The sequence below is a fragment of the Xiphophorus hellerii genome, chromosome 6 (assembly GCF_003331165.1).
Source record: "Xiphophorus hellerii strain 12219 chromosome 6, Xiphophorus_hellerii-4.1, whole genome shotgun sequence".
NCBI lineage: Eukaryota > Metazoa > Chordata > Actinopteri > Cyprinodontiformes > Poeciliidae > Xiphophorus > Xiphophorus hellerii.
Window position 1 is genome coordinate 12,734,638 of NC_045677.1, and position 19,929 is coordinate 12,754,566.

The window sequence follows — 19,929 nt, forward strand, 5'->3', positions numbered from 1 at the left end:
CACTTGTATTAAAATTTCCAACAGATGTCTGGCCCAAAGCGTGACCCAAATATCATTTTGAAATATTAATAGTAATTATTAGTAATCACACTGGAGATAGTTTTTATAGTTTATGTCAAGACTCATAATTGAGAAAAGTTTTTATTGCTTAATATTTTTCTTTAAATAACTTAATTTTATATATATATTTTTTTCCTCTAAGCAAAACTAATTGCATGAAAACATCGAAACTTACACAATTTAAAATAATTAAATTAATAGGTTTTTGGGACTATACTAAACTGCACTGGGCTCCATCTACTCAATTCAGGATGTTCATACCGAAAACAAGTAAAAAAAAAAAAAAGAAAATTTTGAAAAAAAATATAAAATGTGGTCATTTAAATATGCAATTCCATAAAACCTCTCCGCAGTAATCATTCATGTTTATGTAAATAAATAATTGAAGTGAATGACTAAGTGAACAAAAGGTAGCAGAGGTCGTTTCCTCACTGAAAACTTTGATTTGACGCAGTAACGTGTGGGGCGAGTTCAGGGGGGAGGTAAACAAGATGGCGACAACCTGAGAGGCAAGAGTAGCACGAATAGTCAGAAAATTTTATTAGTATTGTGTCAGACGAGAGGAGCAATAGTTTTTGTCGAGGACGGCCACGCAGTGGGTGAGTAAAGCTCATAGTTAAGACATGCTTGTAGATTTAGGCGAAATTCTGCAGCAGCAGCTAGTTAGCTTGTTAAATGGCTAGTTAGCAGTTTACATTGGAATCTGAGCGTCTTGCTAGCTGTCGGTTAGCTTGCATTAGCTTGCTTCACCTGCAGTATTTTGTGTATATGCATTTCTAGGAGTGTGCAGGTGGTTAAAGCCAGTGTCCGTTCAGCTGTGGGATGAACATAATGCAGCAAAGTCAAATAACATTGTTTTCATAACCCAGTATGCCGCCGATTCACCCGGCAAATGAAGTTGGATAGCAGCCGCCGCTGCTGTACATCCAGCCCTTAGCTGCACTTGTGTGACGACGTTTCGCTCGTCCCCCTCTTGATTTTCTACCGTCAGCCCTCGGGTGAACACAAACGCGTTTCTGTTGGTTTTGGTACAAAACAAGCTGAGGTTGTTGAGATTTTTGGCTCTTTATGAACCCACGAAGCGAACATTTCTATTAGAATTTTTTTTTTTTTTATTCAGCCAGAGTTGCTAAACAAACTTAGCCTACAGCCTTCAGATGTTTACATTTCTGCTAGTTCAGCTGTTTAGTAATACAGTTGTTACAAAAGTTGGCATCAGGACAACACCGTGCCTTGTGAAACATAAAATTATATTTGAATTTAAATTTTTTTACAGGTGCATTTCTGCCATTGTTATTTTTAAATGTAGCCACAGAAGTGGAATAAATGTAGCTTAATTGTTGAGGCTTTTGTGTACATACTTTGCAAAAGTACTCATTCCCCTTGATCCCATTTGTATTTTGTACATTGTAACTTCAAACTTCATTTTATACAGTTAATCAACACAAATACTGCATATTTGTAAAACGGAGAAAATAATACATCTTTTTCACAATGTATCCAAATTTAAGTAGAAAAAGTTTAGTGCATTTGCATAAAGTCCCTTTTGCTCTGGTGCCTAATTGTCTTCTTGGTATTTACTTGTGTGTAATTTAATGTCGGTATGAATCCAGTTGTTCTGTGAAGGCCTCAGTAGTGTGAGAACGACCAGCATCATCAAGAGCAAGAATCAAGTGTTGGAGAAGTTAAAAACGGAAACAAATCTCTAGCTTTGGACATCTCAGAGCGGCGATGCAATGAAAATGTTTTAGATCAAAGCAAGTTATCTTTCAACGTGAAAATGTGTTATGGTTTTGTTGTGGGTTTATTATATGAATAGCCAAAAACTTGCATTCAACAAAGAGACTGAGTGTGTTATCCACATTAGAGGGATTCTGCATGTTAGGGACTGTAATTTATAAACTCTTCCTCAAGTTAGGATGTAAATACCACTGAATTTAAGCTTTAAGCACATGCTTTGGTTGAATATGTTGTGGCAGACTATTGAAAGAAAAAGGTAAAAATTAATGCACATTTTAGACCCAAATGTTTCAGTAAAAAGCTCAAATGGTGGCGTCACATTGAACAGTTGCAGTCTTACCCCTGTTTTATGGTAGCTATGAAGTGAATAAGATTAACATGCTTATCTAAAATTGCTTATGTTTTTATTTTAAAGCAACTTATAACTGAATTAAACTGAATCTGTTATTGTGGCCATTCTTCAGATGCCATGCTGGGGAAACTGTGGTGACATGGAGGACACCTAAGAACGGTTCAGCATATTGGATGGTCCAGTCAACCTTCTGGAGTCGACTACAGCTTCGGTTGCTGATCTACACTGAATCCAGTCCAGCCATATGCACACTTTAAGTCCTTTAGTATGGACCTCTGATAGAAATGCGTTGCTGTAAAGCCTTAAAGAAAGACTGGTGGCCTTTACCTAAAGTCGTGGGGTATTAGAATCCTAAACAGATTATTGAGACTGACTGATCAGAATTAAATTGTGAAATCATAGCCTTTTCCATGATTTCCGTTCAGCATTAATCATAACAAACCTAGCTCACAATGAATAGTATTAAACACTAACTCAGCACTGGAGCCAGTTTGTTCTGCACCTTTTTTTTTAAAACCCTATTGAGTAAAAAAAAAGATCCTAATGTTTACAGGTTTCAGGTTGTTCACCCAGCTGTTTCCTCAGCCCTCAGGCTCCATTTCACTTTCACCTGTTTTCACAGTTTTTTTTTTATCTGGTTTTCGTTCGTTTATCTCCACTCATGGATCTACTTAGTCTAGTTTTAAAGGGTTAACAGCAGATTACGCTTCAGCAGCAGTCCGTTTGCAAACCTTTTGCCGTGCACCCAAGGATTAAGCTGTTGTAAATCTCGTCATCATGAGTGACGGCGACCTGCCTCGTCTCGAGTATCTCAATGAAAATGAACTCATGGAGATGGATACGTTCATTCACCGCATTGACTCTACCGAGGTGATCTATCAGCCGCGGAGGAAGAGGGCCAAGCTGATAGGGAAGTACCTGATGGGGGACCTGCTGGGGGAAGGCTCTTATGGCAAAGTAAAAGAAATGCTGGACTCAGAGACACTTTGTCGCAGGGCTGTCAAGATACTGAAGAAGAAGAAGCTTAGACGGATTCCCAATGGAGAAGCCAATGTTAAAAAGTAAGTTCTGCTTCTCTTGTTTTCATTTTTGCTTTTTCTCTGGAAGCTTTAAAGATTTCTCACTGATGATTTAGTGATATTAGTTTGTGCTGTGTCTTGCAAAAGTTTTCATCGCTATTAAAGATTTTCACATTTCAGTCTTTCGAAGGGGTGGACTTGTCTGTGAAAGATGCAAATTAACATGTATTTTTTTAAGGAAAATATTGTTTCAAAACATTTTTTATATGAACATTTAAACATTTGGGTATGAATTTATATTAAACCCCTCCAAGTCAATATCTTTTATTACGTCTTGGTGAAATTTTCAGCTGTGAGTCTTGGTATATGGCTCTTCCAGCTTTGTACTGAATTTGTTGCCATTATTGAAAGTAGCTCAAACTCTGTTAGCTTGGAGTGAGAGGATCTTAGATTTCCAAATTATCAAAATACAAGCTGGAGTTTTTAAGCTTACTTTTAACAATTACTTTCCTGTTGTCACTGTTTCATAACTTTACGAAGTGTACAACTTGTAGTCGTCATTGCAGCACATTCTTATCCTTGAGCTGTGGTTCTCTGCAGCTCTATTGGCTTATGTAAAAACCTAACAAAATGCATTGTTTTTAGTCGTAACAAAATGTCTAAGGGGATATGCTACTTTCGCAAGGCACTGTGCTTCATAGGTTTCTTATGACCTGTTAAGGCACGCTCATGTTTCTCACATTGTCTTGTCGTGCTTGTCTCATCATTTATTCACCATGTTTTAAACAACAATTAAGAATCCAATTAGCACACCGTTTATTGATTCTTTTTTTATGCCTGAACATTTTCTGACGGAAGGTTTGGTATCTCACCTCATAAAAGAATCACTGAAATTCATCGCTTTTTACTATATCTGTGAAGTGAATGCGTAGGATTATAGATTACAAACACGAAGTTTGTTTTTCTTATTTATTGAGCATTCACTTAATGTAGTTTCAGACTGTAATCTATTGGATGCAGTCCTAATGGGTTGGTTAAAGGAAACTGAAGTTAATGCCAAATATTTTTTTAACACTGAGTTCTTGTTTTGTATTATTTGTATTGTCTCTTTAACTGGTGTGAACAAGGGTTAAGAGAAGATGACAGAAAATGTTTTGTATAAAATCTTAACCATGATCTTCGTAGCAACTGTCTGATATTAGTTTTTGTTTATTTAGTCTCTTTACCAGTCGTACTGTCGCTCATGTGTGGTCATCCTGCATATCTACCCAAATGCTTTCTGCTTCACCCATTTTCTAACGAGCAGCCGGGGTTTTAATCACATCAGTCTTATTAAATATTACCTCAGTCTTTCACTGTGGGGCTGTACTAATATTAGACTTACTCTTAGAAAACTGTCAGAATGAGTTCACTCTGAGCCTACGAAGCGCTGAATGTTTTTAGGCCACATTTAAAACAGAGATCAGGCTGTATTCACTGTGAATGACAGATTTTGTGGATGATGCGGTTTCTGGTTTTATTCGATTCCCTTGACTTTGGTTGAAGTTTACCATTTTTATACTGACAACTTGTAGTCAAACTACAATTTGCTGTTGGTTAATGACCGATCTGTCCAGGCTGCAGCTGTAGTTCTCCATCACTACCACTGCTTTTTCAGTGCTACTTTGTCTTTCTAAAACTACTGGGATTAGAATACAGTGCAGCATATCCCACCAAACTGTGCCATGCTGTATATTTAGTTTTATCTGCATTAATTAGTGGTGTTTTATTTGAGATGGATTGCTCACGTTTTCACAGAATGAAAACGAAGAACCATTCAAACACGTCAGCTGTCGCCTTGCCGCACACTTCAGTTCATTCTTCAAGCATTGCTGTCAGAATGTGGCTTCAAGGCAGAAAATTCTCTCTGGTGGCTTCTGGGCAGAACGCACTCGAGGCGTGACCTGAGGCAAAAGGGTTCACAAATTGCAGTGCTTTGTCGCCGACCCATAGTGGATGAGGCACCTTCATACTTGATGATGTTTTCTGTTGATGTTTATGTCAACTTCATGTTGTTATAATGTAAACATAAAATACTGGATGGAAAGAAACACGCAGGAGAGCAAGGAGAAGAAAGCTACAGCAGTTATTGATCGGTATGCAGACTGCATATCGTCGTGTTCCTGCTGGTTGGAGAGCTGTTCTATAAACTAACAGCTTAATTGGAAGAGTTTCGTTATTTTGAAGGCGTCTTTTTTTCAGTATATAGTTTTGCTACATCACCACGGTAACACTAACTAAAAACAAGTTTTGGAGATTGATTTCAGAGTTTGTTTGTTGAGCAGATCTTTTCCTCCATATCCCAAACAGTCACCAGTCATCTAGCTCTCAGTCTACAGAAATTTGTTGGATAGAAAACTCTTGGCTCTCTGACACTTTCTTTGGCGTCTCATCTGAACATTGTCATTGAAAATGCAGTGCTGCCGAAAGAATAACTTTTTGTACCTTGATGCCGGTATTTGACTCATGCTTTTACATGATACAGTAAATATTGACCTAAATATTTAAAAGGTAGGTTTACTTAGCAGCCTAAATAGTAGGCCACTAACATGACTTGCAGAAAAAAATCTGTTTTTTTTGCAGCACCCCTCACTTTCCCTAATTATAGCAACAGTAACAGTTTCTCATTTATCATCTTTTCCACGAATGCATACTGCTGCTTTCTTTGAAAATTAGTCACATAACTTATTATCTCCTCTTTTATAACTTTATTTATGTAAAATATGTATTGTAGGCAGACATGTCAAATGAAGTATGAACTTTTCAAGTGGTTCATGTATTTTAATTATTACTTACGATTGGTTTTAGGTGACAACTTTTGCGTTTGCCTTTAGATTTGCGGATAGCATAGAAATGACCTCTGCATTCAGCAGCTTCACAGTGTCCTTGTTAATGAAATGGTTTCTCTTTCTAGCGTGTTGCTGTTGGGATGGGCGTGCTCACGCTGCTACTGATTGAGCAATGCCACTTCTGTTTCTATGGCAACAGTCTGTGAATGCCTGTCTGGAATGACAGGAACGCAGAATGAACACAAACACACCTCTGGAGCCCAGCGCAGCATAGATTGAGGTTCGGATAATCTGTTTGTGCCGCTGCTGCGCCGCAGCCACCTCAGTATCGCTGAGTGTTGCAATCCTGTCAGCGCCGCAGCCTGCGGGCCAGTAGTGCACAAGGTCTTTCGGTACAAATTTGAGCTGCAGATGGACTGCAGCAGTGACTGATCCTCCGGTGTCAGCACAGATTCTGTTATGTTACTCTGATGGAAATGAGTATCTGTGGGGATGCGGTGCCAAACACACAAGCGGTGCATGTGGGATGTCGTCTGAGCTTGTTCAGCTGGAGAGGAAAGACACTTTACGTCTTTGAATCGGGGTAGATAATTACTGGTTAGTTACCGTCATCATGTTTTTCTTTTGACTGTGCACGGAGAAACTACTTCAGCTGGTGCAGTGATGCAGCAACAACTGCTGGTGTGTTTGTGTGAAACAAAGACTCACAATATCCATTGTCAAAGATGAAGATTGAATTGAATCAAAGCCACAGTTTATGAAGTTACAGAAACCAGAGAGGTCGAAAGCACTACTGACTTCAGGACTTAAAAGCTGCTGCTGTCAACTCTGGGCTTTTCTATAGTGTAAAAGCTGCAGCCTGCAGTGATTTTAATTCAACAACCCTTTCTGCTGTGAAACACTTATAGTTTTCTCTGCTCGTAATTATATCACATGTTTACGTATGAAACAAAGAGAAGTTGTGTCACACAGATCAGTAAAGTAGCAGATTATAAAATAAGAACAACTTCTACTCAAAGATGGAACCACTTTAGTAGGTGTATTTCATGTGTTTTTCTACATAGTAAATATTAGGGCTGTTTAATATCTTGTCTGCTAAGATGCAGTACTTTCTACTATATAAGGTCTGAAGTGCCTTGCTTGCAAATTCTGCATCCTAATGTATTTTTGGCCTGTTGGGTAGATTGTCACTGCCCTTTATGCTCACACTTGGTGTTTATTTTTAGTGGCAGAGATACTAAAGTTTACACACTGGGTGTGTGTCAGTTTGAGGAGAGACACTGTAATGAATGAAAAGAAAGGAGAGGGAGTTAAAAGAATACGGGTTAGTCATTAATCACAATTTCAGCCATTATGTTGTTGTTACACGTTTTCCTGGAAAAAGAAGATTCTCCTTGTAAAACTCTCCAGCTGCCTGCCAACATTTACAAATCTGACTTATTTAATGGTAGAAAAGACAAGTCAAAAAAATCTCCATTTCACTAAACACCAGTGTGAGCATGGCCAGGATCTAAACTTCTTTAACATCATTTTCAGCTTAGAGAAAAACTTATTTCACCGTAGAGTTGGTATTCTCAAACTAGTGTTCATCAGACGTGCGTCGGTACCTATGATGTCGCACTCTTATCATTAACCTACCGTACAAAAGTATGCCAACAAAAATCTGTTTGGCTTTTTGGTGATTGTTAAACCACTTTAGATTTGAGTTGTTTCACGTGGTTGTATTGGCTTTTAATTGGACTTCGGAACCATCAGCAGCTCAAAATAAGGGTTGGTAAAATGGGTTAATTAACAAAACACCTGGGGTTTAGATTTTTGTGGTATATTTTGCATCGATACGCAAGAATGAAGCTAGCAGCTTCTCAGCTTTCAACAAACCTGAAATGTCACTTAAAACTTTGCTTGTGTCACTGCTAATGGTGGAATAAGGAAAATGTTAATATTTCTTAATATATTATAAATACCACTAGTTATGAATAAAATTTTGATGTATAATCAAGTCAGAAGAATCCCGTCTCTTTACTGTTTGGTACAAAACGTGTATCTAACACATTTGGATGTGGGGGCCTTTGTCTTTTTGAGTTTATAGTTTTTATTTTGTGCCGTTTCCATTAAGATCTAGTATTTTAAGTCACAGGTGTCAAACTCCAGGCCTGGAGAGCCACTGCCCTGCAACTTTTAGATGTGCTTCTGATGCAACACACCTGAATAGAATAATTAGGTCATTAGCAAGGCTCTGGAGAACTGATCTACACAAGGAGGAGGTAATTAAGCCATTTCATTCCACTGTTTTGTACCTGTGGCACATCTAAAAACTGCAGGACAGCGGCTCTTGAGGACTGGAGTTTGACACCCCTGTTTTAAATCCCAGGAGATTTTCATTGCTGCATCTCCTCAAATATTGATTTGTACCCATATTAGACGGGCTATACTGATAGAAATCACTGCAATATATGAACGTGTGAGTTAATGGCATAGCAAGCTTCAAATACAAGAAAGATCCATGTTTGGATCGCAGTGGAAAATATTCTCACATCTCCTGGCAGCAGTTATTAAAATAGACTGTGATCATGTTCTTTATAGCGGCACTTTTCAACTGGAGTCCTGATGTATATCTGCCATTTTGCCTGCATTCAAGCAGAAATGTGCCACCGTTAAATCGTACATCAAAGCTCTAATGTTGTAGTTCTTTTTTTTTTTCCAATGTCTTTTTTTTCTTGTTTTCATTTATAGGGAAATTCAGCTGCTAAGAAGACTTCAACATAAGAATGTGATCCAGTTAGTCGACGTACTCTACAATGAAGAGAAGCAGAAAATATATCCTCTCGCCTCGTATTCAATGAGATTTTATTAACATTTATTGTTATGAATTTAGGCTCATTTTCTTATCCCTATTTTTTTTGTTGTTGCTTGTTTTGAACCCTAATTATTGGCTCTTTTTTAATCAAATTATCAGTTTGTGTGGCAAATTCTCCTCAACTCCTACCTCACGTATATGGTGATGGAGTATTGTGTTTGTGGAATGCAAGAAATGCTGGACAGCGTCCCAGAGAAAAGGTTTCCAGTATTTCAAGCTCACGGGTAAGCCTCTCATTTTTTCCTCCCCTCTGCCCTTTCCTCTTCTTCTTCCTCCTCAAGTCGCTCTTTCTCTGAGCTTCTCGGCTATATTTAGTCTGAGCCCTGCTGCTGCTGCTGCTTCTCCAGGCCTAAGTTTAGATCGGCGTCTGCAGGGTCAATAATGTTAAAATAACCAACCAGAGACTCGACGCCTCATCGCCGCCAGAATGCTTCTAATGATTGATGAAGATCTTTCTAATCACACCGCTGTTTGTTGAAATTGGTAATTGTTTATGCGCTTTGCCATTAAAAAAATAAAACTACTATGTTGGTTTCATATTTTGACAATGCTCTCTATAAATTGGAGGGCTGCAACTGATTATTTTAGTATCGATTTATCTATCTCTTATTTTCACAATTAATCAATTAATTGGTAAAAAAAATTGGCATTTTGGAAGATTGTTAATTTAACCACTTTTCACAGAATATTAGAAATGCATTAAAAGGTGCAAATAAATAATTAAATTTTTTAAAAGAAATAATGATTAAGTTTTGACTTAATTACTGCTCTGTGTTCTTTCAGCAAGTTTTTTTTTGAGTCTTTGTACTCCAGTTAGCGTTTAATCAATTACTGAATTAGTAAACGATTACATCATTTAATTCATCATTATGAATCTGATTGTTTCAGCAATAATAAAATGTGGCTTTTCTCTGAACAGCTGCTGTATTTCTGCTTCTCTTTGAAGCACATGCATAAATCCCTGTGATTTTTTTTTTATTGCTGCTTCTCTGCAGGTACTTTTGCCAACTCATAAATGGCCTTGAATATTTGCACAGCCAGGGAATAGTTCATAAAGACATTAAACCAGGAAATCTGCTGCTGACCACAGATGGGTCTCTTAAAATCTCCGACCTTGGAGTAGCAGAGGTAAGCTGAAGTCCATCACGATTAGTTTTCATCACTTCAACCATCTGTCATTCGCAGTTAGCTGGAGGTTTTAATTATCTCTGTAAAAGCACAGATTATTCAATTACTATGAGTTATATGGTCAGTTCTTTTCTTTTGTTTACAGTTCCCTGCAAAAGCATTAATGCTTTATATTAACAGTATATTAATATAGTTTTAACTTTATCACCTTTTGTCAAGTTCAAGATGAGAGCATCTACTATCATTTCCACGGATTCCCATTTGTCTAGACTTTAAGTGTTCATTAATATGCGTTGATTCAAGCCATTTAGTTTCGGCTCTGGCTGAAAAACAACAATAATAATAATAATAATAATACAGACCTTTGGTGTCATCCTGTCGGAAGATGAAACTTTTCCCTGCAGCCTCTTGCAGGTTTCCTCCCAGGATTTATTTAGCTGTATTTTTATCTTCAACTTGGATCAGTGCTCTGTAAAACACTAAAATGTTTGCATATTGTTTTAGAACCAAATCACAGAACGGCTTCATTTATCCTTAGGTCACATTTCAGACTGTGTAGGCTTGCGTAGTGATCTCTATAAATAATATGTTGCCCTGGATTTTAGTTGCAGGTGTTAAGAGTAAAATTGTTCTTCCTGTCATGATTGTGCTCCGCTTTGTTGTTCTGTCATTTAAAATCCCAAGTGGATACACTGAAGTTTGCATGTGTTTTTATACATTAGAAAAATGCTTTATAAAAAAGAAACTATACACAAAAGCTTGAAGATTTCTCTTGTTGATAAAATTCCAGCCGTAGTTTCTCACCTGTATAATTTGCCTTTATGAATACAGTCACAATAAACTACAATATGACTTAATTACTCTTTCAGATGAAGAAATACTCAAGCAAAAATTCAGCACAATTGCATCTCCTCTCCCATCATTTTCAGGCCCTTCACCCATTTGCAGAAGATGACACGTGTCGTACGAGTCAGGGCTCGCCGGCCTTCCAGCCCCCAGAGATCGCCAACGGACTGGACACCTTTTCAGGGTTTAAAGTGGACATTTGGTCTGCGGGAGTAACACTGTGAGTCACTCTTACCAAGATGCTTACATCACTCTGTTACTAAACTCTGACTCCTGACTTGTGCTTCTTTGTGCTCAGATATAACATAACAACAGGTCTTTATCCGTTTGAGGGTGACAACATCTATAAGCTATTTGAAAACATCGGTAAAGGAGACTACACTATTCCTGAGGAGTGTGGGCCTCTCCTGTCGGACCTGCTGCGAGGTGAGCACGGCTCTGAACCGAGCCAGAACAAACAGGATTATCAAAAAAACACAATTCAGGCAACAGTCACATATATACAGTACAGACCAAAAGTTTGGACACACCTTTCTAATTCAATGGGTTTTCTTTATTTTCATGACTATTTATAAGGCAAGAAATCCCACTTATTAACCTGACAGGGCACACCTATGAAGTGAAAACCATTTCAGGTGACTACCTCTTGAAGCTCATCCAGAAAATGCAGAGTGTGTGCAAAGCAGTAATCACAGCAAAAGGTTGCTACTTTGAAGAAACTAGAATATAAGGGGTATTTTCAGTTGTTTTACACTTTTTTGTTTAGTGCATATTTCCACATGTGTTATTCATAGTTTTGATGCCTTCAGTGTGAACCTACAATGTCAATAGTCATGAAAATAAAGGAAATTCATTGAATTAAAAGGTGTGTCCAAACTTTTGGTCTGTACTGTATGATGATGCAACAACATCTCATAGGGGTTTCTGAACCTTTTTAATTTTTTCTTTTTTTACTCTGTAACCTTAATAAAAAAATTATTAGATATTATTAATACCTAATTTAAATTCATACCCCTTGAATTTTTCCATGTTTCACTTTCTTTCAAACGTCTGTGTAGCGTTTTATGCTATATATCAGAAGTTTCAATCTGTGGCTCTCTGGACCGTCCACAGTGCCGCTTCATAATCTTTGGCTAAAAATAATAACTGTGACCAAAACTTGAGAAGTAAAGGTATAATAAGCAAGGGCAGACTGAAGCAGATTTTCTTTTTTATTGCATTTCCATAACAGAATTCAACTAATAAGTTATTTTGTGATATATCCAATTTTTTTTGTCCTCTTTCTAAACCTAAAAATAGAAATAAAATGCTGGTTCTGAACAAATAACAAATTTCCTACTCTAGATGAAAAATTACAAGTCGTCTTTTCCCTAAAGATGATGTGACATTAGCAGCTCTAAATGAGTTTTATTTTACTGAACCAGGGACAAAAATAGCTTTTTGATTTTTGAAAGTGATGCATCCCTGTAATGGACTAACACAAAGTACCATGCTATTGTAAAGTAGATAGAAAATGATGGTTAATTTTCACTTTTTTACAGAGAAAAACCTGCAGTTTGTCTGTTTCACTAAGCAAGTAACTTCTGAAGGCTCCTAGTCACAGTTTGTGACAAAAATCTAAAAAGTTCAAGGGGTGTGAATACTTTTACAGATCATTCCTCTGCATGTAATTTCAGAGCGGTCTTATAAGGAGGGTTGGTTGTGCAAAATTAAGCAATTGTATGAAAAAGATTTTTCATCATTTTGTTGTTTTTGGATTAAAAAAAAATCCAAGTTCTCCTCTTTTGTGAATAAAATGTTCGATACTGGTCTTTCCAGTATACACCCAGTAGGTGGCGCTGTGACCTTGACAGTAAGAGTATCTGCTGTACATGCTTGGCTTCCTCCTAACAGTAGAAATCCCTTCAGCTGCTGACGTGGTTTCCATTGATCTGAAGCAGAATAATAAACACTCTATAGTCGGGCTTTGCTTTTACCCAGATGAACACTGCATTATTTTTTTCCCCTCCTTAAAACTAGAAACAACTCGAGAGTCTCTGGTTTTTATTTTCTGCAAAAGAAATTCTTTGTCGTGCATGCTTATAAGTCAAGAAGAATGTTGGGAAGATTATGTTTGCAGCAGCTAAGGTAAAACCCGTTAGTAGAAGCTAAATGCTTTAAGAAGAAATCCAGCCTCATGTGCAGATTCTTCAAACTGAAATCCACCTGCGCTCCATTTGAACAACCTCGTTCGCATCGAGCGTTGGATTCATAACAATGGAGGAAGGAAAAAAGAAAAAAGGCAATCTGTGCTGTTTGAAAACAGACTTGGCCCCCATTTTGTGAGTGTGACGTCTGTCTTTGATGACGCAGCACCTGAGAGATAGTCAGTCCATAATTGCATGGTCTAAAATAAGCCCAGCGCCACAAAAGGTGTCCTTCAGCACTACTATCAGCTCTCCGCATTCTGCCCTTTTCTGCTTAGCGGCTGACGGCTGCATTATTAGTAAAAAAGGCGCCACATCACTTCTGCATTATCACCCTGAAACTCAGCTTTACAACAATTAAGGCACAAAAACGCACTTGAAGGGCTACTTGTGTTCATGTTTCCTTACTATGACTAAAATTAAACAGAGTGCATTAAAATATTTGTCTTTTGAAAGAATGAATTAAAGAGCTTCTGAGTATTTCAGCATCTTTCCCCCCACATTTCTGGTTTCCAACCAGCTTATCAAAATTCGGTGAGAAGAGAGAAGTGAAGAATTGTTTGGTAAAGTGATTTAATCCACCGTTTAATGTGTTTTCCAGGAATGCTTGAGTATGATCCTGCAAAGAGGTTTTCCATACAGAATATAAGGCAACACAAGTAAGTGTGTTTTTGTTTTTCTTCCTTTTGAACAGAGAATGCGGTTGGCATAAAAGTATCTGCTGCAGTAAAAAGTACACCCAGAGAAAGACTTTATGTGTCACAACATATTGAAAAAATAATATTTTAAAGTGAAGACATTAGATTAATAACAAAAGAACTAAAACATAGGAAGCATACATTAGAGCATTGTGGCAAAAAATGAATCCCATTCTTTATATTTGCAAACATATCACTTTGTTTTAGATTTGTTTTACCTTATTGAACTTTTAAAATGCTTTATTTTTATTTTTAACACACTTCTGGATTTGTTGCCATGTCTTGCTTAGTTGTAGCTGTTGCACCAATTGCCTAACATAAGAGCTGTTAATATTTTGGTTTTAGATGTATTGAAAACCAAAATGTGAACCATGCTTTTAACGTTTTTGTAATTGTTTCGTTTTTAACTTCAGCACTATATATTGAAACCGGGGACCTTGTAGTCTGAGAGCCAGCCCATTTTCTCCGATAGTTTTTAATAATGACTTTCTAGGTTTTTCATGTTGTTGTTCATCCGAGCTCAAGAGGGTGTAGTTTCTGGCTCCAAATTTCGATGCACATTAAACCAAACCCAAAGGTATAAAATGCTGTAAACCAGCGGTTCCTGTGTTCTTGATCACACCTTCATCCCCGTCAATCTCTCGTCAGCTGGGTGCGAAAGAAACATCCTCCGTCGGAGCGCCCGGTGCCCATCCCTGCCAGTGCAGAGAGCAGGGACCAGTGGCGCAGTATGACGGTGGTCCCCTACCTAGAGGATCTGCACGGCTACACGGAGGATGACGACGACGAGCTCTATGATGGAGAGGATGAGATCATCTACACTCAGGACTTCACAGTGCCAGGTGAGTCAGAGTCTCTGCTATCGGCACCTCTGAGCTGTCGGTGAAAGTCTAAATTAGACAAACTAGCAAAACAAAACGAAAGATTTTAATACAGTTAAAGGCACCGGGTTGATGAATTCTAGTTGTCTCCTCGAAAACAGATAAAATCCAAGCTCTCTAATCTTAATTTTGCTGTTTAGATTACCTTAATTGAGGCTTCAGCATAATTAATGTCGGATGGTTTCTAGTTGTTTTTAGCAGCGAGTTAATAAGTTCATCATCTTGTAGCATGTTGAAGAGTTTAGATTTAAACCCACAGTGTGTAAAGTTGGATTTCTGAGACATAAACCTAAGTGGGATTTCACCAGACTAGATTTCTAAATCTAAATTAAGATTCCTGTAGATTCCTTCAACTCGTCCTATAAGAGTGCGATGAAGTGACGATTCAGTGGTTGTTTCTTATTATTTATTTCTCCTTCAAAACACTCATATTTCGATTTCTCTTTCAACCAGAACCAAACTAATTGACATTTTTGTTAAGGAAACTTATAACAAATCTCTCTCATTTCCCTTTTTATGAATCAGTTTTGTCTTTGAGGCTTTATATTCTCTTGGGTTCCAGCTGAAACATTTTGGTTTACAAATCCAGCAATAAAGTGTTGCTCTGGCTTTAATCTTGAAACTTAAATGTTTCCTACTTTTTTAAATTCATTCTCTGTCTGGTTTTGGTCTGAGGATTCAGTGCTGTGAGTGATCCGTCCATCTCACATCATCATTTCCACTTTACAGGACAGATACTCGGTTACCAAATTGAGCAACTTGAATGATTCTTTGAAATCTTTTGAGTTTCTTTGCAGATTTATTGATTTTTATTTTAAAGGTCAATGTTTTTGTTTACATAGGTGGCGATTTGGGTAGGATATGTCTTTATTTTTAAAGATCTCCAATATCACCTGACTGGATATTTTATTACATCCGTTTTAAAATGTTGGACGCATGTAGCCACTAAGTGTTACTGAAAATGAATTGAAACAACCTGCTGTGAATAAGGTCCATCACCAAATCAAGCGAGTGTGTGGGCAATATCCAAGCTGCATTTGTGTAATCTCTTTTTAATTTCCTTAACATGCAGCAAAGGTTTCTATTAATTAGCCGTGTTTACAAACTGTAGCCACAGTTGACAGATGTTTGGGAGAAGAGACATTAACAGAATGCTTTAACTCGTTTCCTAACTCTGTTTTCATCATACCTCCCCTCTACACTTGAGATCCTCCATCTGTTGCTAGGTAACAGCCTGTAATATAAATGCAGCAGTCAGTGTTGGGTATCTAGAAGTGGTGCCCCACATAAAAACCCAACAGAGCTGCAGAATGTGAATGAAGCCAGCTATAAATAGCCCAGTTGAAAGGGTTTCGGTTTGGGACTATGAATGGTTTCCCAAGGTTTACTCCCACACATGCTGGGCATTGTCCCTCATAGGAAGCTGTATTTGAATGAAACTGGAGCTTGAATAATAAAACGAAGGACTTTGTGTTTTTGCTGTAGCAGAAACTAGAACACCTCCAGGGACCAGGGAGGGGGGAAAAAAATAAAAAAAGATTTTATAGGTGATTTCCGACCCGTATTTTGCTGTGATTTTTACCTGAGTGTTGCAGTTTTTGTGTGTGGGGGTTTTCTCAGAGGCCCAGCAGCCACACATGCTGACTGATGCATCTGCATGAAAAAACAAAAGGTGACATTAAGGTTGGAACCTGTTTTTCACTTGATGGATTTCCTGTTAGTGTTTTTTTTTTTTTTAAATCGTGTGGGTATTTGACCTTGTTTCACTGTAAGTCTGTGAGATTCAGATTTTCTAGTTCTTTTGTAGAAAGATCATAAATTCCGATGTTCAGATGCTTTTTATGTGTTTCTGCTTCAACACATGCGATTATCAAGCATTAAGGTCAACAGCTTCGCTCTGTATAGGTTGAATGCTTGGTGATGAGGTAATTCAGCCGTCTGAGTCAGGTGTGTAGGATTAGGAATGTGTCTAAAAGATGCAGCACATCGACCCTTGAAGACGAGACTTTGAGATTCCTGTTGAAGTAATCGTTAGAGATTATAATAAATTGACTTACTGTCAATAGAAAACTCTCTTGACATCTTCTTTTAGTGTAAATCCAGATTAGTTGGTCATGGAGGCTAAGCTGCACAACCGATGGAAATTCACTAGTTGTGAAGACATTAATTGTGTTTCCAATTGGCCTTAAAATTTAGCAAATTCGAATTAGGAAAATAAATTTGCTGAAAGGAACCTCACCAATTTCAGGGGGGAAAAAAAGGTTTTTGCGCTAGGATGAGGTTGTTTTCCCAGCTTTGTTGAAATTAGTGTATTTTCAAAACTCCAGTGGAAACTTTTTTCATATTACACTAATCATGTGCTTAACTACTGGATGTTACTACTGGGGGGGAAGAGAAAGAAGACAACAGGAAGTGGTAGAAGGATGACAGTGTGGCATGTTTTTTAATGACTTATGGCATCAACAAACTGATTCACACGTGATTTTAATTGCATTTCTTATTTAATGGAAACACCGCAATGGCGAATTTGTGCAGTTTTTGCAACATTAGGGGAATATTGACAATGTTTTGCACACATTTGTAAAGGAAACGCAGCTTTAGACTGTTCTTAACCTCTTAGCAGCACCCGATCTGGGGAGACAAAATTATCCATGCAATGGTGCTTTTTATTTTTCAAAGAACGTCAGCTGTTGGGATTTTGGTTGCCATTGTTTTAAGGCTTTACGTTGCCTGCAGGGCAAGTGGCTGAGGAACACCAGGATCAGGGGAACGCAGACCACAGCCCAGCTGTCGCCAAGCCAGTTTGTGTGAACGGGACAGACGCCGGGTCTCTAAACAGCAAGACCAAAGCCGAGCGCAGGTCCTCCTCCTCGTCCAACCCCTCACGTAAAGGAGTTTCCACAGCCAGCAAAATCCGCAAGCTCTCCACCTGCAAACAGCAATGACAGCCCTCCGTTCCTCTCCCACGACAGCAGCCCATCTGGTAAGTGATCACCGCTGAGTTTGTAGAAAAGAAAAAAACTAACCTCCAATATTCCAATATGCTACAGATCCAGTAAACTGTAGTGAGGAACGTGTTTCAGAGTGGAGTGTAGAAGGGAAACGGACTGAGAGACAGAGTTGGTATTCAGCTTACAGCTCTCTGACTCATCACCACTTCTCTGACAAATACAAGAGCGATCTCTCTCGCTCTTTTCCTTTTTCTATGCCACAAAAACACCTCTGGACTAGGCTGTCAAATATCTTTTCAACTGCTTGTCAGGGCTCCTTGTTCAAATCAACTAGGACATGTTTTCGCTTCAAGCATTTTGCCAAATTTCGAACAGGTTGTCTTCTTTTTCCAGCTACCACCCACAGCCGCTCTCTCCGTCTTGCACACATCCGAAGCTCTCGCAGAGCGAGGCCGTTTGTCACGGGCGCAGTGCAGAAGAGATGCTGTGTATTAATTTGTTCAGGCAATGACTCATCCCGAATGAGATAAAGTGGGTTGTGGGATGTTTGTGTCTTTCTCACCCTGTGGGTTGACTCTTTCCGTTTAACGCTACAAATTAGTTTTCGCCTTGTAAAAATCCAGTCGTCTGAGAACGTCTGTCGCGTTCTCATCCGAGCCCCTCTTTCTCTCTCTTTCAGGTCATTCTGTCTTCGTCCCTTATTGTCTGGAATCCTGATGGCTGGGAGTGAAGCCTGCTGACATTAACGTCCCCGCACCTCCCCGGACCGCCAGCCTGCATCGCCTCTCTAGAGGAGGGGAGGGAGGCTCGACCGGGAGGAGAAGGATGGCATGAAAAGTTCTGTTTGCTCTGAGACTGAGGCACTTGCTGTGAAGATGTTTATTTTCTCCCAATATTTTGCCTCCTTTTAACTTGTGTCATCCGGTTCTGGTTATTCAGCCCCCTCTCTCCTGCCCCCAGTTCTGTCATCCTCGTCGGATGGCCAAGTATTGCACCGGACGATTCAGACGCCCCTCTAGCCCCGACCCCTGTCCTTCCCTCCCCCGACTTCTGTTTCTTCAACTACCTTTGTTTTTACTGAACCCTGATGGCCATTTTTAATACACATTGTGATGTGTAAAATATTAAAGTGAGGAGAAAAAAAAAAAAGCAAAGCTATGGATAATTCTGTATTTAAATCTACTTTGTGAGTAATCATTATAGCAAGACCACCAACATAAACTGCATGCAGTACAGAGCTGAATGAAAAGGGAAGGCGATTGGTTCGCGAAGCCCCGACTTAAATCTTAATTTAGGTTTAAATTTTATTTTTCCAGTGATTTTATTTTTTTTTTATTATTATTATTTATAAAGAATGTGTCCCAAACAGTCTGTTTTGCTCAAGTTTTTTTTTTTGCTAGCTGGGAATATATTTTGCACATTGCACCTCACTTAATGCCAATCAATAACTTTTATTATTGTATTTCTTTGTTACATTCTAATACAAATAGGCTTAGAGAAACGTACTGATACAGAGGAATACCCAGATTTAAAATCCATATGGTTTCAAAACCAAACAATTGACTATTACACTAACTAAAAGTACAGTAGGTAACCTGCGAGAGGCATGTCAGCTAGGAAATCAGGCGTAGATTACTCAAGCAAATAGGTTAATTAATAGCGATGCACCAATCAGGCAATACATTTTTAGTCATTCATGTCTGTCCTGCTGATTTTAAGGTTTTTTGGAAAAGAATTTAACAGGAGTAGCGTTTGCTGCAGGAGGTATTCATTTAGAGTCCAACACAAATGGAGGAATTATATTATCACTGCTTTGTAAAGGGTCTATTTTTCGAGCAGCGGTCTGCAACCTGTGACTCTGGAGCCACATTTTCATTTTTAGCTCCTCTACAGAGGCTCTCTGGCTTTAATCAAAAAATGATTTCATCATAATGGCTCAAAGAGAGGTTGGCTTTAGCAGCTCTGCAAAGTTGTCAGTGAATTTCTATGACAGAACTACTAATGCTTCTTTTCAAACTTTTAAATGCTGTTTTTTTTTTAGGTGAGCTGCACATTTTTCCTCATTAGTTTCTGTTTATATAGTTTGCGCTAAAGTAGCCTGGTTGCACAAGTGACTCTTGAACACTTTATTATAAAGGTTTTATGCTGTTTTGTATTCTAATATATAAATATTTTACTTTTACAATTGAAGGATATCTTCTTGGCTTTATGGACTGCAAAGGTTGCTGACTCCTGCTCTAAACTTATTGGAAAACTGGCAAAACATCAAAAACACAACATTTGAAGTTTCTACAGACGGTTAAGGATATTTCTTTTTTGTAAGAAAACTAATCAAGAGAAAATCTCTGGTTAGTGCGTCTCTATCAAACCAGCTGCTAACAGC

The 19,929-nt window shown here is 38.3% G+C and overlaps 1 protein-coding gene across 1 annotated transcript; it reads left to right on the plus strand.

Annotated features, from left to right (window-relative positions):
• Window positions 1–514: 514 nt before the first annotated feature.
• stk11 (serine/threonine kinase 11) lies at window positions 515–18,917 on the plus strand. The gene is made up of 11 exons (XM_032565029.1): window positions 515–659; window positions 2,265–3,213; window positions 8,733–8,816; window positions 8,991–9,080; window positions 9,852–9,984; window positions 10,914–11,050; window positions 11,129–11,256; window positions 13,618–13,675; window positions 14,363–14,556; window positions 17,332–17,578; window positions 18,226–18,917. Exons 2-10 carry the CDS (start codon window positions 2,930–2,932, stop codon window positions 17,538–17,540), a joined length of 1,317 nt encoding a protein of 438 aa, XP_032420920.1. The 5' UTR covers window positions 515–659; window positions 2,265–2,929; the 3' UTR covers window positions 17,541–17,578; window positions 18,226–18,917.
• Window positions 18,918–19,929: the final 1,012 nt, after the last annotated feature.